At 42.3% G+C, this 20106-nt stretch overlaps 1 protein-coding gene across 1 annotated transcript; it reads left to right on the plus strand.

Moving 5' to 3' along the window:
- Positions 1 to 2079: 2079 nt before the first annotated feature.
- LOC124150975 (sulfotransferase 1C2-like) lies at positions 2080 to 14576 on the plus strand. The gene is made up of 6 exons (XM_048395928.1): positions 2080 to 2356; positions 4428 to 4608; positions 6512 to 6832; positions 8600 to 8703; positions 10325 to 10487; positions 13482 to 14576. The coding sequence occupies exons 2-6, from the start codon at positions 4434 to 4436 to the stop codon at positions 13595 to 13597; spliced, it is 879 nt and encodes a 292-aa protein (XP_048251885.1). The 5' UTR covers positions 2080 to 2356; positions 4428 to 4433; the 3' UTR covers positions 13598 to 14576.
- The last annotated feature ends 5530 nt before the right edge of the window (positions 14577 to 20106 follow it).

Here is a 20106-nt window from a genome sequence, read left to right on the forward strand (position 1 = left end):
CAACTAACCATTTTCGTGGCTGGTTATTGCTGATGGCTTCACGACACGACGACTTGCAACTGAGCATGTATGTTTCTTGGTCTTGACACTTGACATTTGACATAGATCATGTATACATTAGCGACTAATGTCAACTGTAGTAGCGTGTGTCAGATGTGGACATTTCGGTTTAATGAGAAAAATGTTTATTTACGTAGTTTTTTAAGAGCCAATTGGATAAATGTCCATCTATGTAGGGTATATATTTCCCCCGTACAAACACATATTTATTCAATGAGATTCTGGTTCCTTTTGTCCGTTATTTCAGGTGAAGTTGGCGACTGGAAAAATTATTTCACCGTGGCCCAGAATGAGATATTTGACAGAAGATACAAGGAAAACATGGTTGAATGTGAAATAAACTTTAGATACACGCTGCAGTAAGAAACGAAGACGAAAGTGTCAGATGGGTGATGTCCATGTATCGACATGAGAACAAGAAACAAATTACACCGAACTGATAATTCACCTTTGTTGCGAGGGAATATTTTAATTGGAATATTTACTGAATTTTGTTTACAATTCTATTTTACATTATTTCGATTTCCTGGGACTAGGAAAATCTAAGGACTAGCCTGGAAACACAACAGGGACAACCCGGGATTTGAACCCACGATGATGGGTTGATGGTGTTCCCACGGGACGCAACTCTGCACAGCAAATTGCGACGCCTTTGACGACAGGGCCCCCGTGGTCCCCATAACACAGACATCAACGTTGTCAGCGTTGTCTCCATTCAGCAAATCAACAAACAATATCAGATCGTGTTCCTTGCCAGATTTATCAGCGGGACACGTTTACCGGGCTGTTATTTTTTCACAGGGAACGAAACGTTAGATCACCGGTACCCCTGTACGAAGTTTCATAACTATCTGCTTCTATCTATACCATCCTTTTTAACAAACTCACAGGCTGGGCCGGGCATGTAATCTTACACTGATCTCAGATAAAAGGCAACTATGTACGTGTCCCATCTTTTGACATATCCAACACATATTCGACCTCATTAACACGAGCGAAATTTCGCAAGTCAGTGGGAAGAGGGGTGAGTGAGTGAGTGAGTTGGGTTTAACGCCGCTTTTAACAATATTCCAGTTATATCGCGGCGTGTCAGCTTAATGTGGGAGGAAAGCCCGAAGTGATGCAGGTCTCAGACGTTTACCACTTCGGTGAAACCAACGAGCACGGGTATGGTGCTGACAAACCTAGAAACATAATCGGGGCGAACCGGGATTCGAACCCACAATCAAAGGTTTCTGGCGTGCCCAAGGGACGCAACTCTGCACAGCGAATCGCGGCGCCTTAGACGACTGGGCCACCCGTGCCCCCAGTGGGAAGAGGAAGGCATAAAACCTAATCATACGTTAGACTAGAGATATCACCTGCACTAGATACCTGTGCAACATTGCATGTAGAAATCTTTCTTTGTGGTGCATATTGGTCCGTGTAACATTGAGCCAGTTATGATTCTAACCCCCCCCCCCCCCCCCCCACCCCCACCCCCACCCCCAACCCCCCACCCCCACACCTCTTATTCATTTCCATTAGTATATATTTGCTGTGTTCATTTGCATCTTCTTAAGGCAGTACTAGATTATTTCTTTTCATTAAAGGATATATTTTACCCAGTACGAGTTTTATCAAAACCTAAATAGTTGCTCTGATAAAACATCACTGTTACGACAGCTCAGATGTACCGAACTGATAGTCGGTTCCTTCTGTCATAGTGCGGAAACTTGCTTAATAATTCATTTCAAAATATAAAAATAATATTCAAAATTTATCAAATACACTTACGTATCCTTACAGTCAAACCTCGGATATCTCATATTTGGCAATAACTCACATAGGTTGTAAAAACGGTATCTTCCCAAACGTAGACCTGCCAAAACGCAGACCCGTTAAAACAACACTCGTTATGGCTGGTTGCATCAGTAATTAGTACCCTGTACCCTTGATTAAGTAAAATGCTATCACCCATGTAACAAGAGACATAACTTAGACAATAGATGCCTGTTCGCATTACAGCTCCCGGCTGCGTGTCAATTCCAGATTGACACGCTGACCAATAAAGTAGACATCAGTTAGGTAACCTATGGGATTATTGTATCAACACATGAAATAACAAAGGAAGTAATGGTGACTATGATTTAAAATGATGTTTTCAAAACTTAACCAATCAGAGTTTGCTATGCGTCCCTCCACTATAGAAGTAGGTGCACTTTGACTACCAAGTCACACTGCACCTGACTATATCTTGGAACGCTAGCAACTCTGATGTCATCATTTATTCTCAATTCTTCTATTCTATTTTAAGGTAAGACATTTTCATGCGTTGTTGCAATGGTTGTTTTCATATATGTTGAATGTATTTCATGATTATTGTCTTAGATTTCTTGAACATTGTATATTTTCGACTACACGCGTTGGTTTATTGTTAAGTTATTGTTTAATGTATTTTGAATCTTCTATAACGTTTTAGGAATGTTTTCAACATTAAGTAATGCGCACTATGCCACTATAGGTATCATTTATGTAGGTTGTAGTAATTTCCATCACCAAAATATGAAATTAATTATTTCTGATCAACATCTTGATAACCGTTTGATAAATAAGAAACCTAACACAAGTATCAACAACATCGTAGGGTAAAATATGTCATGTCGTCAATATGTGTAGATTCATTGCTAGCAGTAATGCTGGACTTAGTTAATAATCAGTCAGCTTTGTTCTTGATAGGAAATGATAAAATACCTGTAACTTGATGTTAATAATTAAATACACAACACTCGTATGCGAGCTCTGCATAAAGTAGCTAATAACACTCGTATTAGAAGAACTACGGAATGCGCGAAACTGCATTACCGTACTACATCTACAAATACGTCTATCATTATTGTTGCATTAATTCAAGCTGACATTGGCATTGTGAATTATATGTGTTGTCTTAGTTATTGTACCGTTATTTAAAGTTCCATCTGATCCATTTGTGTATAATGTAATGTGTGATTATTTGATATGTTTATATGCGAAATGTTTTTTATTTATATTCTGATAATCGTGAGTAGTTATGTCATAAGAAACAAAAACGTTATGACAATCATTTGTAGTGATATAATTTATTAGATATGTTTATATGATTAATTGAATTGAAATGTTTATTGAACACACTGCACCTGAAAAAAACTTCGAACGCTAGCAACTCTGATGTCATCCTTAAGTTTTATCTCAATTCTTCTATTTTATTTTTTTAAAAGACAGCAGGTTCTCATGTCAATAGTTATTTAATCTGTGATGCATTGAATCGGCTGTTGTTTATTCTGAAGTCATGTCAAATACAAGTACAAAATTACCCTGATATGTTAAACTGTACATATTGGGATTGTTTTATCCTATCATTAATAGTTACCCTTACGCTGTATTGCTTGTTTAACCCGAACTGTTTTGTACTGTAATCCACTGTACACTATCGTTTATTTATGTTGCGAATGTTATGGTGTCCTTCCGCCGTGATATTGCTGGAATATTTCTAAAAGCGGCCTTCACTCAACCCTTCCGATACTGAAAACTGAGCAACCTCTTTTTCACTGTTTGGGCACTATGTCTGTAATATTGCTTAGTGCAGCGTTAAAGAACAAAGAAATCAAACAAACGGATGTATCGAACAATCGATAAATCGAATTTCTTCTCAGGTCCTTTTGAGTTTGAAACAACAATAATCAATTGTTTTGTGAAACATTTGTCAATAAACGGTTGGATATTTATGGTTAAAGTTTATGTTAAACTTTACGTTAAAGACACGTGTCACTCGAAATATAACAATTCACCAATTCCCATTGCTGGTCCTACTCAGATTGAGAAGTCTAAATGGACCAAGTGACCCTGTGTCTTGGCCGAGTGAGAGCCTCCATACCCGATGGATACCCGTGAAGTTCCGGGGTAGAATAGGTCTTCAGCAACCGTAAAAGGCCACTATGCTTGTCGTAAGAGGCGACTAAAGGGATCGGATGGTCAGACTCGCTGACTTGGTTGATGCTTGTCATCGATCCCAATTGCGTGGATCGATGCTCATGATATTAATCACAGGATAGTCTGGTCCAGACTCGATTATTTACAGACCGCCGTCATACAGCTGGAATATTACTGGGTGCGGCTTTGAACAACAAACAAATAAACCAAAATAATAACCGATGGCGTGGCTTGACATGTTGCTGACACATCCACTCACTGGTTTGCCTGGTACAAATCCGTTGAGCAGGGTTCTCTTCCAGATCATAACTAATACAAACAGTTCTTCATGAGACGTTACATGCAGTGTTTCATAAGACATCGTTAGACTTCTGACAAACTACAGTACCGTGCATTAATAACCCCCTCTCTTGTGACAATGGAGGATGTCAGCCGTAAAGATCCCGGATGCAGGCGGAGACAACATCACTTTCCTGGAAGTGGATGGTCATCTGTACCCCAAGTCCGCATACCTTGAATTCCCCGTTGATGTCATCAAAGGAATCCGCGACCTCACCATCAGAGAGGATGACGTCTTTGTCTGCGCATATCCTAAATGTGGTAAGCAGTCCAGAAAACGCGTCTCTTTTTCTGAGTTTTTCTTTAAGAGGCAGAATATGGTTTCAGTCCTTCAACACAAACAATTTTCTTCTCTGACAGGAAACGCCAATCAATTGGGAGTGTTGAAATGTCTTCTTTCTGAGCATTTCTGTGTGTGTGTGTGTGTGTGTGTGTGTGTGTGTGCGTGCGTGTGTGTGTGTGTGTGTGTGTGTGTGTGTGTGTGTGTGTGTGTGTGTGTGTGTGTGTGTGTGTGTGTGTGTGTGTGTGTGTGTGTGTGTGTGTGTGTCTGTGTGTGTCTGTGTGTGAAACCTGGATGATTGTTTAACGTGTATGACTGCTAGTATATAGGTCTTACAGTAATGACGTGACTGACTCGCACAACAATTTATAGCCTTTTTACTGAGCAAACAGAAAAAAATCATAGTAGTGTTTGGCCAATGTGCCTAACAATTGTATTCACTAGTGAGAGTGGGTTCTATTTCAGTATTTCAGTTCATTTGCAGCGGCTTGATGTGATAATGATGTAATACATGTCAAAGGCATTTTACCACCAGAGAAACCAAGGCGGGCGCATTGGGTAGTGGAGCTGACACCAGAAGGTTGGGTCAGAACCACGACCTGTAGATCCCGACACTTATACGGGTCGCATATCCCACACCAGGCTTCTTTGTGTTATTGTCCCTCCCTCGCAAGGGGCGATGGGATAGTTTAGTGGTTATAGTGTTCGCCCGTCACTCCGAAGTTCCTGGTTCGATTCCCACATGGGTACAATGTTTGACGCCCATGTTATGGTTTTCCCCCGCCGTGATATTGCTGGAATATTGCAAAAAGCGGCGTATACTCACACACTCCTCCCCGATTCCGAAAGCTGAGCCGACCTCAGTTCCACTGTTGGGCATTATTTGCAATATATGACACGTGTTGGACACAAATATAAACATTCAGAGTGAGTGCGTGAGTGATTTTACATCGTTTTCCGCAATGTTCCATCAATATCACGGTGGCGTAAAAATAAGTAAAGATAAGAATTTATGGATGAACAACTTCTTTATTACAAGAGCGACGTTTCGGTGAAGGTTCTAACACCGTTATTAAGCAAGTGATATACAGAGTGTGGTTGACAAGAATATATACAAGTAGGAGGCAATGTAGGAGGCAATGTTTATACAGTAGAGTAGATATTGTTATACTGGAGTAGAGAAGCCTGTTATGTATACACAAGGGTAGTGATTGACAATCATCCAGCCAGCAGTAACTGCTCGAGTTGTTCAGCGTCTGCAACCACAATGAAACACTGCAGGTACAAGCCCTCCATTTAAAGCCAGGCTGGGGAGGCAGTACAGGTAGCTCAAAGGAGGCAGAAAAGAGGCAGAAGCCTTACCATGGTGTCTCAAGGGTCGCCGTGGTCGCCGAATGGAGGCACGGCGGTCGCATCAGTCATCGTTCGATGCACCATGTTGGTCGCCCAAAGGAGGCACAAGGGAGGCAGAAGCATCGCCCAGATTAACGGAATACATTTGCAGCAGAACGCATCTTCTACCTGGCGACCATTGGGCGACCACAGTGCCTTCATTCTGCAACATGGCAATGCTTGTGCCTCCCTTCTGCCTCCTTTGAGCCACCTTTGAGCAACCAACCTCCTCGGCGACTTTTGAACATGTTAAAAAATTCACGGTGACCATGGCGTCCATCGCGATGTCTGAACCTCTCGTGTACCACCTTGGAACGACCTGGGCAACCATTCTGCCTACGTTGAGCCTCCAGCGACGACCTGGCAAATTTCATGGTCGCACACGGGAGGCCCAAAGGTCGCCATCCTGTGTAAAGGCCCCATAAGCACAAGGCTACTCCATATCGCTGCGAAATATGAACTGATCCCTCTCTCTCTGTTGTGATATTTCAGGTACTCACTGGGTGTGGGAAATGGTCCGCCTTCTTCTGTCAGGCGACACAGAGACTGTTATAAACAAGGAGAAATTGATGCTAGAATTCACCGAAAATGACGCCCTAGAGAAGTTCCCGTCCCCGCGAATTTTAAACACGCATTGCCTTGTCGAGCAGCTGCCACGTGGTGTGTTTGAGAAGAAGTGCAAAATCATCTACGTTCTCCGAAACCCCAAGGACATGGCAGTGTCGTACTTCCACCACCACAGGAAACTTACCCATGTTTATGACTATCATGGGAAATGGGAGAATTATTTCCCTTTAATGCTGGATGGGAAAGGTTAGAACTATTTAGAGTGAGTGAGGGGGTGAATGTTGTTTTTTGCCGCAGTCAGCTAACTTCCAGACAAACTGCTGACTGATGGTACAAACACGCTGTCTGGGCCTAGATTTTGGAAACGATCTTAGCCCTAAGACTGTCTTAAAGCTATCGTAAGGAAATTGTAGACTGTAACGTAAGTTGTTAAGATTAATCTTAAGTCGTTTCGAACATCTGGACCCTGGTCACAATAATACACAGTCAACCAAACATACAATATTAACGGACAAGTAAAGTGAAAAAAAGTGATTGGCTTTTGTTGCGATTCTCCTAGATACATTTATAAATAAGTCAATTTCCGAGAGATAAAAATTCATAATATTCGTACAAAGTATTTGAATGTCCACGTGAAAGTGCTCACACTTTCAGACGCGCTGCATCGGCTTCCCGGAACTTTTCGTTTGGAGGACGATTTTGCCTGTCGATCTTTTGTCCTCTGTTTTAAGCTTTTTTCATTTTTCCATTTAAATTTTGGTCAAGGATTTGTGAGGGACCGAAAGTTTTAAAATCTTCAAAGTTATTATGTTCACTTTACTTGCCAGTTATCTTCGTCATTAATCTGCCCTCACGTCAAGCATAGGGGCTTGGAACCTTTTCTGTCCCGAAATCCGTAAGAGAATGATCTCCATATGTTCTTTGTGGAATATAAATTAATAATAGTTTCACCGATCGATTTCGCCAGAGATTTCGGAACCAGATTGAGTTGTAGACATCCTCGAATATCCAGTGTATAATTTCAGTGTGATACGATTTATCAAAATTGTTATATTATAATGGTTGTTATGACACCATGCAGGTTTGTTTTTTTAATAAATGCATTTATTTACAACTGTGTCTCATTACATTCAGGGAATTGACACATGTACGCTTCATTTTAGAAGTTAACCATAAGTTTAAAAAGTAATTGTATTTTCAGGAAGGTTATTTATAAAATGGTTTTCTCAGATTTTGATTTTTTAATGCTACACTTAAGTCCAAAAGAAACGATACTAAGTGTTTGAAAGGTTATGGACGAAGTACAAAAACACATAGAAAATACATATGGGTATATTTCATTAGAGCAATCATTTAACACCATGTGGACAAAAATCAATTGCAACCAAGCTTTAAGATGCAGACGGACAGTCCCATAAAAGACACGATGGGTCAACAATGAAAGTCCCAGTCATAACACATGACACAAGTGTGTGAAGTGTCAGAATACTCATCACAGTGTCAGTGTATCGGGTATGTCGACCTAGAGCATTTATTCACGCCAGAACACGTCGACGGGCCAATGACGTCAAACGTCGGATGACGTTGGGGTGGTGCGTTGCCATTCGGCAAGGATGCATTGTTCCAATTGCTGGCGGTTGACCGGAGCCACTGGGCGACTTCTGATTTTGCGATCGATGTGGTCCCATGAATATTCAGTGGAGTTCATGTCCGGCGAGCATGACGGCCATGTTAAAACCTGAATGTTCGCGTTGTTAAGGAAGTTCCGCGTCAACCATGTCGTATGCGGCGTCCATTGTTGTGCTGGAAAATGATTCCACGGGGTTGTTGCTGGATAAAAGGCTCCACAATTGTTCGCAAAACTTCATCTCGAAATCATTGTGCATTCATGTTACCATGTATAACCACGAGCCTCGTTTTCAAGTCAGCCCCCCCCCCCCCCCCCCCCCCCCCCAATTTCAACCAACAATAGAAGTTTCACAAACCTCTAATACTACAATCTCCACTTTTCAGTTGACTTCGGGTCGTTTTTCACATACCTGAAGGACTGGGCTGCCATTGGGACAACCCATCCCGACTTGCCGACCTTGACCCTGGTGTATGAAGATCTAAAAGAGGTAACAGTTAACTGCACGGCGCCACGTGCTCTATTTGTATAGCATTGTGAAAGGTCTTTCGGGGCTTATGTGGTGGTGAATGGGAAATGCATTGTGTCTATTCAAATGAAGGGGATGTTAAAGACCCTTAGAATTCTAGCGTATCGCTACACTAATGAGAGGGAGGCATTTAATATGGTTGCACTTGATTCATAGGCAGGCGATATGTCGGGCGTTATTATATTCGGACAATTTGCGAATGTCAAAGTTATAGTCTGGTTATTACACCAAATAACATGATGCATGAAATATAATAATGTGGTAAGGAATTCAAGTCAATAACACTGACCTGAAAAAGAATGTAAAAATAATTGGATAAATATTATTAAATAACTGCTTGAGACGCCCAAAGCTAACACCGTATTCGTGCGTGCGTGATTAACGTGCAACCTTTCGAGTTGAGTTGATTGGTTCAACTGTGTCATATGGCCCTGTGACGCAGGGGTAGCATTATGCAGATGGCTGTTACAATGAATGCTCGTTCCACCCGTGACGAACAGGTCTGGTTGTTGATGAAATATAGTGATAGCTAAATAGACAGATTTTTTATTCATGCACCGATTGTCTTTAAATGTAATATCCAGTTATGTATGACTGTTTAATAATCTCATACCAACTTTGACTGGAGTAGGTCCAATAGTTTTTCAGATTTGTAGTAAACGTCGGTACCTTAAATTAACTTCCAGACTAGCTGAATACTAGTATTATTTTTACTCTACATTAATACGATGTCCCGTGTAATAACTGATCAGCACTTCATGTTAATAATCCCACATGGCTTATTATTATAATGACAACTCCTGGTGTCCAAACGCTGAAAAAAACACATTATGTTGTTGACTAAATATGTAAAGCAGGTGACAGGACGTGATTTCTCGCAATGTTTAACTCTATTGAACTCTCTTGAAGGCGACCCACGATGCCACCATGGTCACGACTATTTAGTCTTCTTTCCATGTCGTCAGCGTTGATAGTTCATTGCATTCAAAAGTGGAACTGTCTTTCAAATGGGTCTTTGAAAGGCATTTAGATAACTGATGCATGTCTCCGACGTTTACCAGTTTTGTGAATGCCACCAGCATGGGTATGGTGCTGACAAACCTGGAAGTGAGTATGGTTTTTCGCCGCTTTTATCAATATCACTGCAATATCACTGCGGGGACACCAGAAATGGGCTTCACCACGATAACAGGTTTCTGGCACGACCAAAGGTAAGCAGCTCTGCAATGCGGATTTCGGCACCTTAGACGACTGGTTAACCCTGCCGCTTGAGCGAGGATAGAGACGCATGTTTCGTGAATTATATTCTGTAGAATTTGTAATATAGAGAGACGGAGCCGGTGGAAGCGAGACAACAATGCCGAGCGCGTTATGGGTATCCCCTATATATCTTTACACTTATGATAATGTCAGCCAATATATGAAGGGACGCAACGATGTACTGCGGATTTTGGTGTGGTGTGGTGTCTGCGATGCCCCCTTGTGCGGGGAGTTGGTCGGTGGAAGCCCGACAACAATTGAGAGCGCTTAAAGGCATATCAATTTATCATTGTGATATCAGTCAATATTGCATCTATTTCAGGATCCACTTTTCGGTATTAGAAAGTTAGCAAAGTTTCTGAATGCTGAGAAATCAGAGGAATTCTACCTTAAAGTAAAAGAGTTGACGAGTTTCAACAAAATGAAGGAATCGAAAGGCAAATTCATTAAAGCACCTGACGGAACAGCTGTGATGTACAGAAAAGGTAGGTACACTTGCCAGCACTTATACATCTAACTACTGTAATGGTATTTATTGATAAAAAAGGAATGAGGTGTGTCTACCATCTATCAGCTGGTTGTCAAGGGAAGTAAGTGAGTGAGTGAATTGGTTTTAACACCGCTTTTAACAGTATTCCAGTTACACCAAGGCGTGTCAGCTTAATGTGGGGGGGAAAGCCCGAAGCGATGCAGGTCTCAGACGTTTACCGCTTCGGTGAAACCCACGAGCACGGGTATGGTGCTGACAAAACTAGAAACATAATCGGGGCGAACCGGGATTCGAACCCACAATCATCGGTTTCTGGCGTGCCCAAGGGACGCAACTCTGCACAGCGAATCGCGGCGCCTGAGACGACTGGGCCACGCGTGCCCCCGTCAATGGAAGTGGAGTCGCCCATTGATATACAAGTACGATTACAGTTACATCCTGTTAGGAACTCGGTATCCTTTTTGTCTTGGGCGGTCGGGTAGCCTAGTGGTTAAAGCGTTCGCTCGTCACGCCGAACACCCAGTGTTCGATTCCCGACATGGGTACAATGTGGGAAGCCTATTTCTGGTGTCCCCGCCGTGATATTGCTGTAATATTGTTAAAAGCGGCGTCAAACTATACTCACTCACTCATCTGTCTTGGGCTCTCTTCACCAAAGCAATCTTAGAGCTTTGATGATGCCGATGCTTTTCCACTATAAGACATCTTCTCGAGGCAAGGGAGTTAACTGAACTAGGCTGGAATTCCTGGGCTCGATCGTAGCGCCACCAGTGGCTATTACGAGTTATGTCCCTTCTAAGCCTCTCCCTATGGACCAATCAAATTCAACCTCTCGTATCACTTGCATTTGCTTCAAACAAAATGGCGGCGCCCAGTCAAGACGATCTGATCGATAGCCAAGATCTATATTGTAATAAAACGGGTGTTCCATGGCGAGGTGCATCAAATCACGTGAGCACCTTGATTACAAACATGAAAAGATTTGGAAAATATCTGTTGTGAACGAGTTGACGGTGCACATGCTTTGCAATACTGCAATCGACCGAAATCTGCACAGTTTACGAACCGGATTTCGATTTCGTTGCGCGATTTTGATTGGACTATGCATAGACTCGTTAGTCCAGCCAAAATGTAACTCCATAATACCAGCCTAGTTCGACGAGGGTGGAAACTGTACTTTTACAGTCACTTAACTCTCTTGCCATGGGAAGATGCATACCGAACGAAGCGCAAAATGAATGAAATCATTAATATGTCAGAATGTTAGGCATAGTGATACAGGTATAATGAATGTAATTTGGTTGTCCAAACACATCGCCATTCCTACACTGGCCAAAACACAGCAATGAATACACAATGCCATTTAGAAAGTGGTCAAATGTAACACATGTTATATTTGGGATAACACTTTCTTAGTAAAGTATAGATTCTATTACTTTTTTTTTAGTTGAGTTCTGTCCGGGATTCGTACCCACACTTGCCAGAGTGAGGCACCTAATCGCCAGCACACAAAGTCAGCGATCTAACCCACTCAGCCACTGATGCTTTCACAAAAATGAAAGTCCGACAACTGGTTGTCTAGTGCAGCAAGATGCAGTTAACAAACATGCGAATTCGCCTTTGCCACTTGTGCGATCTGCACCATGAAGACAAGGTCTATTAAAAGTGCATGGTCTTAGTTTCACTGTCCTCTTTATCTGGTCTATTACACAACTGCAAACAACTGCGGTGACCAGGACGTTCATGTCTCCCGAAGGTCCACCACGAGACTTTGGAACCGTTAACAACAAGGGACAACGCGTGACTTTCCAAGATCGGGTGACCACCATATAGCCTAGGACCGCTACATCGGGGTTCGTCACCTACGATAAGGGACCACCACGGCAACCTCTTCAGTATCCGCCAAACCGGGTTTGCGCGAGATTTTAGCCCAGACGGTGATGAAGCGCCAGTAGGTCTTCGAGCCAGACGGTCAGTTCGAGGTATCATTTTATTGCAGCAACATCGTAGACTACCGGGTCAGTTGTGTCATGTCCACAGAGTATTGGCTTATCTGCTTTGAAGAACTCTAGTTCAGCGAAGAGTCACGTTGTTCGCTTCGTCGTGCAGATGGAAAATGTCGGGTGTATAGACGTCGACGTGAACGTTTGCCGCCTAACTGCATACAGGAAGTCGAAATATTTGGTGGAGGTAGCGTGGTGGTGTGGGCAAAAATCTCGCACAAAGGCAGGACCAACTTGCCCGTTCAGGGCAACTAAGAAGCTCAAAGTCGCCCAGATGAAAAACCGCGGTCACACGTCACTCCAATTCTGCAGAACGTCACTCCAATTCTGCAGAACGTCACTCCAATTATGCAGAACGCCAACGCCGCATTCCAGCACGGTAATGCCACACGACATAGAACAAAATCCACAACAGCATACCTAACTACATACAAGTCCTGCCCTAGATTTGAACATTTATGGGATGAGTTGGATAGTCGGGTGCCACTGGTACCTCAGGCCGAGTGGGTCATGATTCCCTAAGGTCTGAATTGTTCCCTAATTGCTTTCATGGGCTGGATATCTTGACTCCCAATGTTGGCACATACGCACTTTCTGTAGATGGCCTTAACCTTTGACATTTGCCCTGGCATGTCTACATCAGCGACTAGTCTCAACTGTGGTATCGTGGGTCATATGTGAACATTCAGCTGCTTTTCTTCTTTAATGCATTACATAAATCCATCAACGCGCATGTGCGTTTGTTTTTTAGGGAGTTTAAGAACCGACTTACCATTTTCGTGGCTGGTTGTAGCTGATGGGCCAGAATGTGATGACGTGCAACTCTGCGGTTTGATCAGCAAAATGTTTTCAGTTTCGTATTTTGTTTTAATTTTGCAACAGGACAGCTCAAGAGCAAGTTAAATAAATGCTCAAATATTTGGGATATATTATGCCCACCTCCTATACAAACACATTATTATTCAATGCGATTCTGCGTCTTTCAGGTGAAGTTGGCGACTGGAAAAATTATTTCACCGTGGCTCAGAATGAGATATTTGACAGAAGATACAAGGAAAACATGTCTGATTGTGAGATAGACTTTAGATACACGCTGCAGTAAGAATCGAAGACGAAGGTGTCCAATGCCCATGTATCTTCACGAGCACAAGAAACAAATTACTTGCATGATCTTGCATCACAACACGGGCTGTGTACTCGCGGGCAGATGACCACGGAGTATGCTGATCAGTGCGAGACTGTCGGATAAACGGGTCTAAATAGTATTGATTTAATCGGTTCCCATCATTTGTGTCGGATAAAGCCGACTGTCGGATTAACGAGTGTCGGATTAACGAGACTTGACTTTACTTCAGGACTGATTTTTAGTTTAGCATGTGAAGGAATACTTTCATTTGAATACTGACTGAATGTTGTTTACGATTCTATTTGACATTATTTCGAATACAAAATGTACGATTTGTGCCAATTATTAGGTTCGTGAAAATATCTGATGCTTTGGTGTAGGTGCTTGTGTGTATACAATGCTTTCATATTCATATAAAAAGACTGACGTAAAACAACATTCATATATTGGCTGATTCCATTTCCACATACATGACCTGGTTTAGAAAGTTATGAGAGATATTACGTACGTCCCCAATATGGTCATGTCCGTTTTACTATGTTTTTCTTGAAAATCGTTACACTCACATCACTTGGCCCGAAATATTTAATATCTTGAAGATCGGTGGTAAGAAATATACAACATTCGTGTGTGTTTCCATACTGCTGAGCATTATCATAGCAGCGTTAATTTGTAAATGAAATGACTTATCAGTTTCCAAAATCGTAGGACACCTCTTCTAAAAGCAGTCTTTTGTATGATTCAAACAACATGATGAGCATATGTGTCTATGTGTCACTATCAAATTGTGATCAAGGTGTTCCTGTTTCGGTGAGCATATATCCTGTCCCACAAGAGGTGGTGAGGTGAGGTGAAATGGGGTTTAAGGTCGCGTCCAAGATTATTGCACTTATATAGCGACGTGCATGTACGTTGGTTGGTTGGTTGGTTTGTTGTTTAACGCCGCAATCAGCAATATTCCAGCTATATGACGGCGGTCTGTAAATACTTGAGTCTGGACCAGACAATCCAGTGATTGATATCATGAGCATCGATCCACCCAATTGGGATCGATGACATGCATCAACCAAGTCAGCGAGCCTGACCACCCGATCCCGTTAGTCGCCTTTTACGACAAACATAGTCACCTTTTACGGCAAGCATGGGTTGCTGAAGACCTATTCTACCCCGGAATCTTCACGGGTCGTGCATGTACGTGTGTGTGTTTGTGTGGCTGCTTGTACTAGTCCGGACCAATGCCGATTTATAGTGCTAGCTCAATGAGATAACATGCCGCAGTTTAACATGAATACCCCACTCATACACAGTATACTGACTCCGAGCCGACCAGTCCTTGTTTTAGCCCCTTTATGCCGAGCGCCAGACAGGGTAATAACAAGTACCATCTTTTAGCGTCTTTTGGTATGACGCGGCCGGGGATAAAACCCCGGACCTTCCGCTCTCCGGGCGGACGCTCTACCACTAGACCAAGGAGGCGGTCTCCACAAGAGGTACCCGTCATTACATGCTCGTCGCAATTGTTGTCCAAAATGAGGATTATGTGACCAGGATCGACAGACTGTTTCACTGTTGCTCATGCTGTCAACCATTGTTTGCCAGGTCGAGACTCGATTATATACAGGCCGTCGCGATAAAGCAGGCTTCGGCGTAAAACATCATTGCCTCACTCACTCATGAAGTCATGACCGACATGTGGGCGGGTGGGGTAGCTTAGTGGTTAAAGCGTTCGCTCCTCACGCCGGAGACCCGGGTTCGATTCCCCAAGTGGGTACAATGCGTGAAGCCCAGTGCTGGTCTCTCCCGCCGTGATGTTGCTGGAATATTGCAAAAAGCGGCGTAAAACCTTATTCCCTCACTCATGATTGACATGTTCCATCATATTTATCATGGAGTCATGGACAGTGAAACATTATTCAAGGTGCTAATCGATGTGTTTACGTCAACTGCCTCTGTATATTTAGATTTTTAATAATATTTTAATAACCCCCATTGCTTGTTTTAAACGTCATGTTGACAAGATGCTTGGTCATGCTACTTGTCACATGACCGTTATTATTCCTTTAACCATTATGCTTTTGACAGAATGACATTGTAAATATAATAAATTTTCAAAGCCTTACTTTCGTGTTGTGAAAATATTATTTCAGTAACGGAAGATGCATGCACACACAATGAACAGAATGCATCACACACAACCATACCTGGCCCACTTGCACAAAACGATCTTAGCGCTAAGATGATCGTAACTGCCATACTTTAACATACCCCTACGATAGTTGTAACGCTAAGATCGCTTTGTGCAAGTGGGCCCTGGACTAACAGATGCGCCATGCTTGTTCTCATAGAATTGCGGCTCGATATTCCAACGCCAGATTTAGAATGGAATAATGGAATAGCAGGAATGGCAATCCCACACTTAAAATGCTACGACACAGCTGTATACTACTCAGATGATAAAGTTCATAATTAAAAACAAATCGTGCAGAAAATGTCATATGGGAAGGACTCTTTCAAATATCAATACTGCAGACATTCAACCAGACAGAACAGATCAAGAGTTATTCTTGTTTCCTTTTCGAAAACGATATGGTATTAATAAGTAAATTGAAATGAACTTCACAATTCCTTTTCAAGTTATTATTTTGCCTGTTTCTCAATAAAACATCCTCTGTTCGAATACGCCGCCTCCGTGGTCTTGTGGTAGAGCGTTCGCCCGGAGAGCGGAAGGTCCGGGGTTCGATCCCCGGCCGCGTCATACCAAAAGACGTTAAAAGATGGTACTCGTTGTTATCCTGTCTGGTGCTCGGCATTAAGGGGCTAAAACAAGGACTGGTCGGCTCGGAGTCAGTATACTGTGTCAGAGTGGGGTATTCATGTTAAACTGCGGCATGGTATCTCAGTGAGCTAGCACTATAAATCGGCATCAGTCCGGACTAGTACAAGCAGCCACACAAACACACACACGTACATGCACGTCGCTATATAAGTGCAATAATCTTGGACGCGACTTTAAACCCCATTTCACCTCACCTCACCTGTGTATCAGAAGAAGTATGTCCAACTCTTACAACTCTTGAAAAATAGCATAACACAACCATCAGAGGAGTTTTTATACCCACCATACAAAACTTGAATTACTACACTTTTATACACAGCAAGGGCATAACATCTTTAAAATATATAAATTTGAGAATAATTGTATTTCCTTTGGCTTTTGCTATTTTAAAGAAAAACACTGTGTCCGGAAGTGGCCAAAATAGCTATTTAAGAGAAAAAGTACTCTGCTATTAAACATGTCACCACCTCACGAAGTAGATAGTCAAAGTTTAGGTTATGTTATGATAGACAATCAAATGATACATTTGGGAGTGATATCGTGGTTAGAAGTACACATGGCAATTGTTAGTATTTACATATATAAATATAAGCAACACGACAATTTGTATACGAATTTGCACTTATTCATTGGCGACGTGAATAAAAAGAAAGAAAAAAAATTGTATTCCGCTTCAGTTCCGCTTTACCTCTTTTTATACGCTGCTATATTTAGATAAGGTGTAGTGACATCGAGTCAGTTGCACTGCCATTGGCGCACATTGCAAGACAGTGAGTGAGTGAGTTGGGTTTAACGGAGAGCGGAAGGTCCGGGGTTCGATCCCCGGCCGCGTCATACCAAAAGACGTTAAAAGATGGTACTCGTTGTTATCCTGTCTGGTGCTCGGCATTAAGGGGCTAAAACAAGGACTGGTCGGCTCGGAGTCAGTATACTGTGTCAGAGTGGGGTATTCATGTTAAACTGCGGCATGGTATCTCAGTGAGCTAGCACTATAAATCGGCATCAGTCCGGACTAGTACAAGCAGCCACACAAACACACACACGTACATGCACGTCGCTATATAAGTGCAATAATCTTGGACGCGACTTTAAACCCCATTTCACCTCACCTCACCTGTGTATCAGAAGAAGTATGTCCAACTCTTACAACTCTTGAAAAATAGCATAACACAACCATCAGAGGAGTTTTTATACCCACCATACAAAACTTGAATTACTACACTTTTATACACAGCAAGGGCATAACATCTTTAAAATATATAAATTTGAGAATAATTGTATTTCCTTTGGCTTTTGCTATTTTAAAGAAAAACACTGTGTCCGGAAGTGGCCAAAATAGCTATTTAAGAGAAAAAGTACTCTGCTATTAAACATGTCACCACCTCACGAAGTAGATAGTCAAAGTTTAGGTTATGTTATGATAGACAATCAAATGATACATTTGGGAGTGATATCGTGGTTAGAAGTACACATGGCAATTGTTAGTATTTACATATATAAATATAAGCAACACGACAATTTGTATACGAATTTGCACTTATTCATTGGCGACGTGAATAAAAAGAAAGAAAAAAAATTGTATTCCGCTTCAGTTCCGCTTTACCTCTTTTTATACGCTGCTATATTTAGATAAGGTGTAGTGACATCGAGTCAGTTGCACTGCCATTGGCGCACATTGCAAGACAGTGAGTGAGTGAGTTGGGTTTAACGCAGCTTTTAACAGTTTTCCAGTTATATCGCGGCGTGTCAGCTTAATGTGTGAGGAAAGCCCGAAGTGATGCAGGTCTCAGACGTTTACCACTTCGGTGAAACCCACGAGGACGGATATGGTGCTGACAAACCTAGAAACATAATTGGGGCGAACCGGGATTCGAACCCACAATCATAGATTACTGGCGTGCCCAAGGGACACAACTCTGCACAGCGAATCGCGGCGCCTTGGACGACTGGACCACCCGTGCCCCCTTGCAAGACAGAGTTAAAAAAATTAAAAACTTATGAAGTGGAGATGATTTTGCTCTTATTAACTTTTGTTAATTAAATACATAGTTACACGCGACACATATGATTCTCGATGGTGTTTATGCCATTTCTGGTCGTATCCCACTTCTGGTCGCTACAGGCGTCACCCTGCAGCTGATAAGTTTTCCTTGCCGTGGCTGCCTGGTTAACCTTTCAGTTCAAGTGGACAAGATGTCCCATCTGTGAGGAGGTCCGAAGTCAAATCCTGCCACATGCTTCGGTAATTGTATGGCCGCCACACAGGCAATCATTTCAAGTTTATGCATGGCCAACTACTCTTGATCGATCACAACACAACGCATAGATGCCGCAACTCACAGACAGCCGGAAACCAGTCTCTGTGAGCAGGGCGTCTTTGTCGTGTATGGCACATCCTCTCAAGACTTGTATCTGCGGATATTATATTATTCATCATTATGCAAAGACAATATAGGCAAAATAAAAAAGGTGTCAGTGTATGTTTGAGGTTAAATGACCTTAAAAAAGCTCTTGGGACAAAATATACAAGCCGAAATTTATATGTAAAAAAAACATAAGTAAAACATAGAGCAATATTATTTACATGCCAATTTAAGGGTATATGCTCATTCCTAAGACAAAATAAATTAACGAGTTCTTGGCGTTACATACAACATAGGTTGTAAAATATCTTTGGAACAATGAGCGCAAAAACGAAGCCTTTATCTATCAGGATATACAAAAAAGTAACAGCGGCCAGATAAAACGAAAATGCTTTGTAATGTAAAACACAACAATACCAAGTACCATATCACAGGCATTTTTATTTTCTTAACAATTTACAAAAGTTATGTTTGTTGTCCAATCCTATTAAAAGAGATCTTTACTCCGATACGATACGTGTCTGTGAAAGATCTGAGGACATCTCCGTTTTTAAACTGCCAATCGGTGTCGAGACGTATTCTCGGTACGAGTGAGCGAAGCATTCACACAAGCATAATGGAACATAACCGAGGAAATCCGAATGCGAAAAAAAATCCCCGCTAATAGGTGAGGTGAAATTGGGGTTAACGTCGCGTCCAAGATTATTGCACTTGTATAGCGACGTGCACGCAGGTGTGTGTGTGTTTGTGTGGCTGCTTGTACTAGTCCGGACTGATGCCCATTTATAGTGCTAGCTCACTGAGATACCATGCCGCAGTTTAACATGAATACCCCACTCAGACACAGTATACTGACTCCGAGCCGACCAGTCCTTGTTTTAGCCCTTAATGCCGAGCGCCAGACAGGGTAACAACAAGTACCATCTTTTAACGTCTTTTGGTATGACGCGGCCGGGGATCGAACCCCGGTACTTCCGCTCTCCGGGCGGACGCTCCTAGTTTTCCTAGTCAGTGATGGACACTTCCTAGGGAGAAAAGAAATGAAACCGAATTGTTTTATAATGCTGACATTTGATTGGCTCTACCACCCACGCATCTTTCCTTTCGTTTTGGTGGTTCAGGGTTCACCAGACGCGACCTTCTGTAAATGTGTCCAATCTGAAAAAGCTCGGCCATTTCCGTTACGGAAAGGGGCGAGGTTGGCCGATTGTAGAGGTGTCCTCAGATCGTGAAGCAGAAAGGGATCGTATGGGAGAGAAAGTGAAATGATTTTAATGAGATTGTCT

The sequence above is a fragment of the Haliotis rufescens genome, unplaced genomic scaffold, assembly GCF_023055435.1.
Source record: "Haliotis rufescens isolate VD_foot unplaced genomic scaffold, xgHalRufe1.0.p SCAF_15, whole genome shotgun sequence".
NCBI classification, from domain to species: domain Eukaryota; kingdom Metazoa; phylum Mollusca; class Gastropoda; order Lepetellida; family Haliotidae; genus Haliotis; species Haliotis rufescens.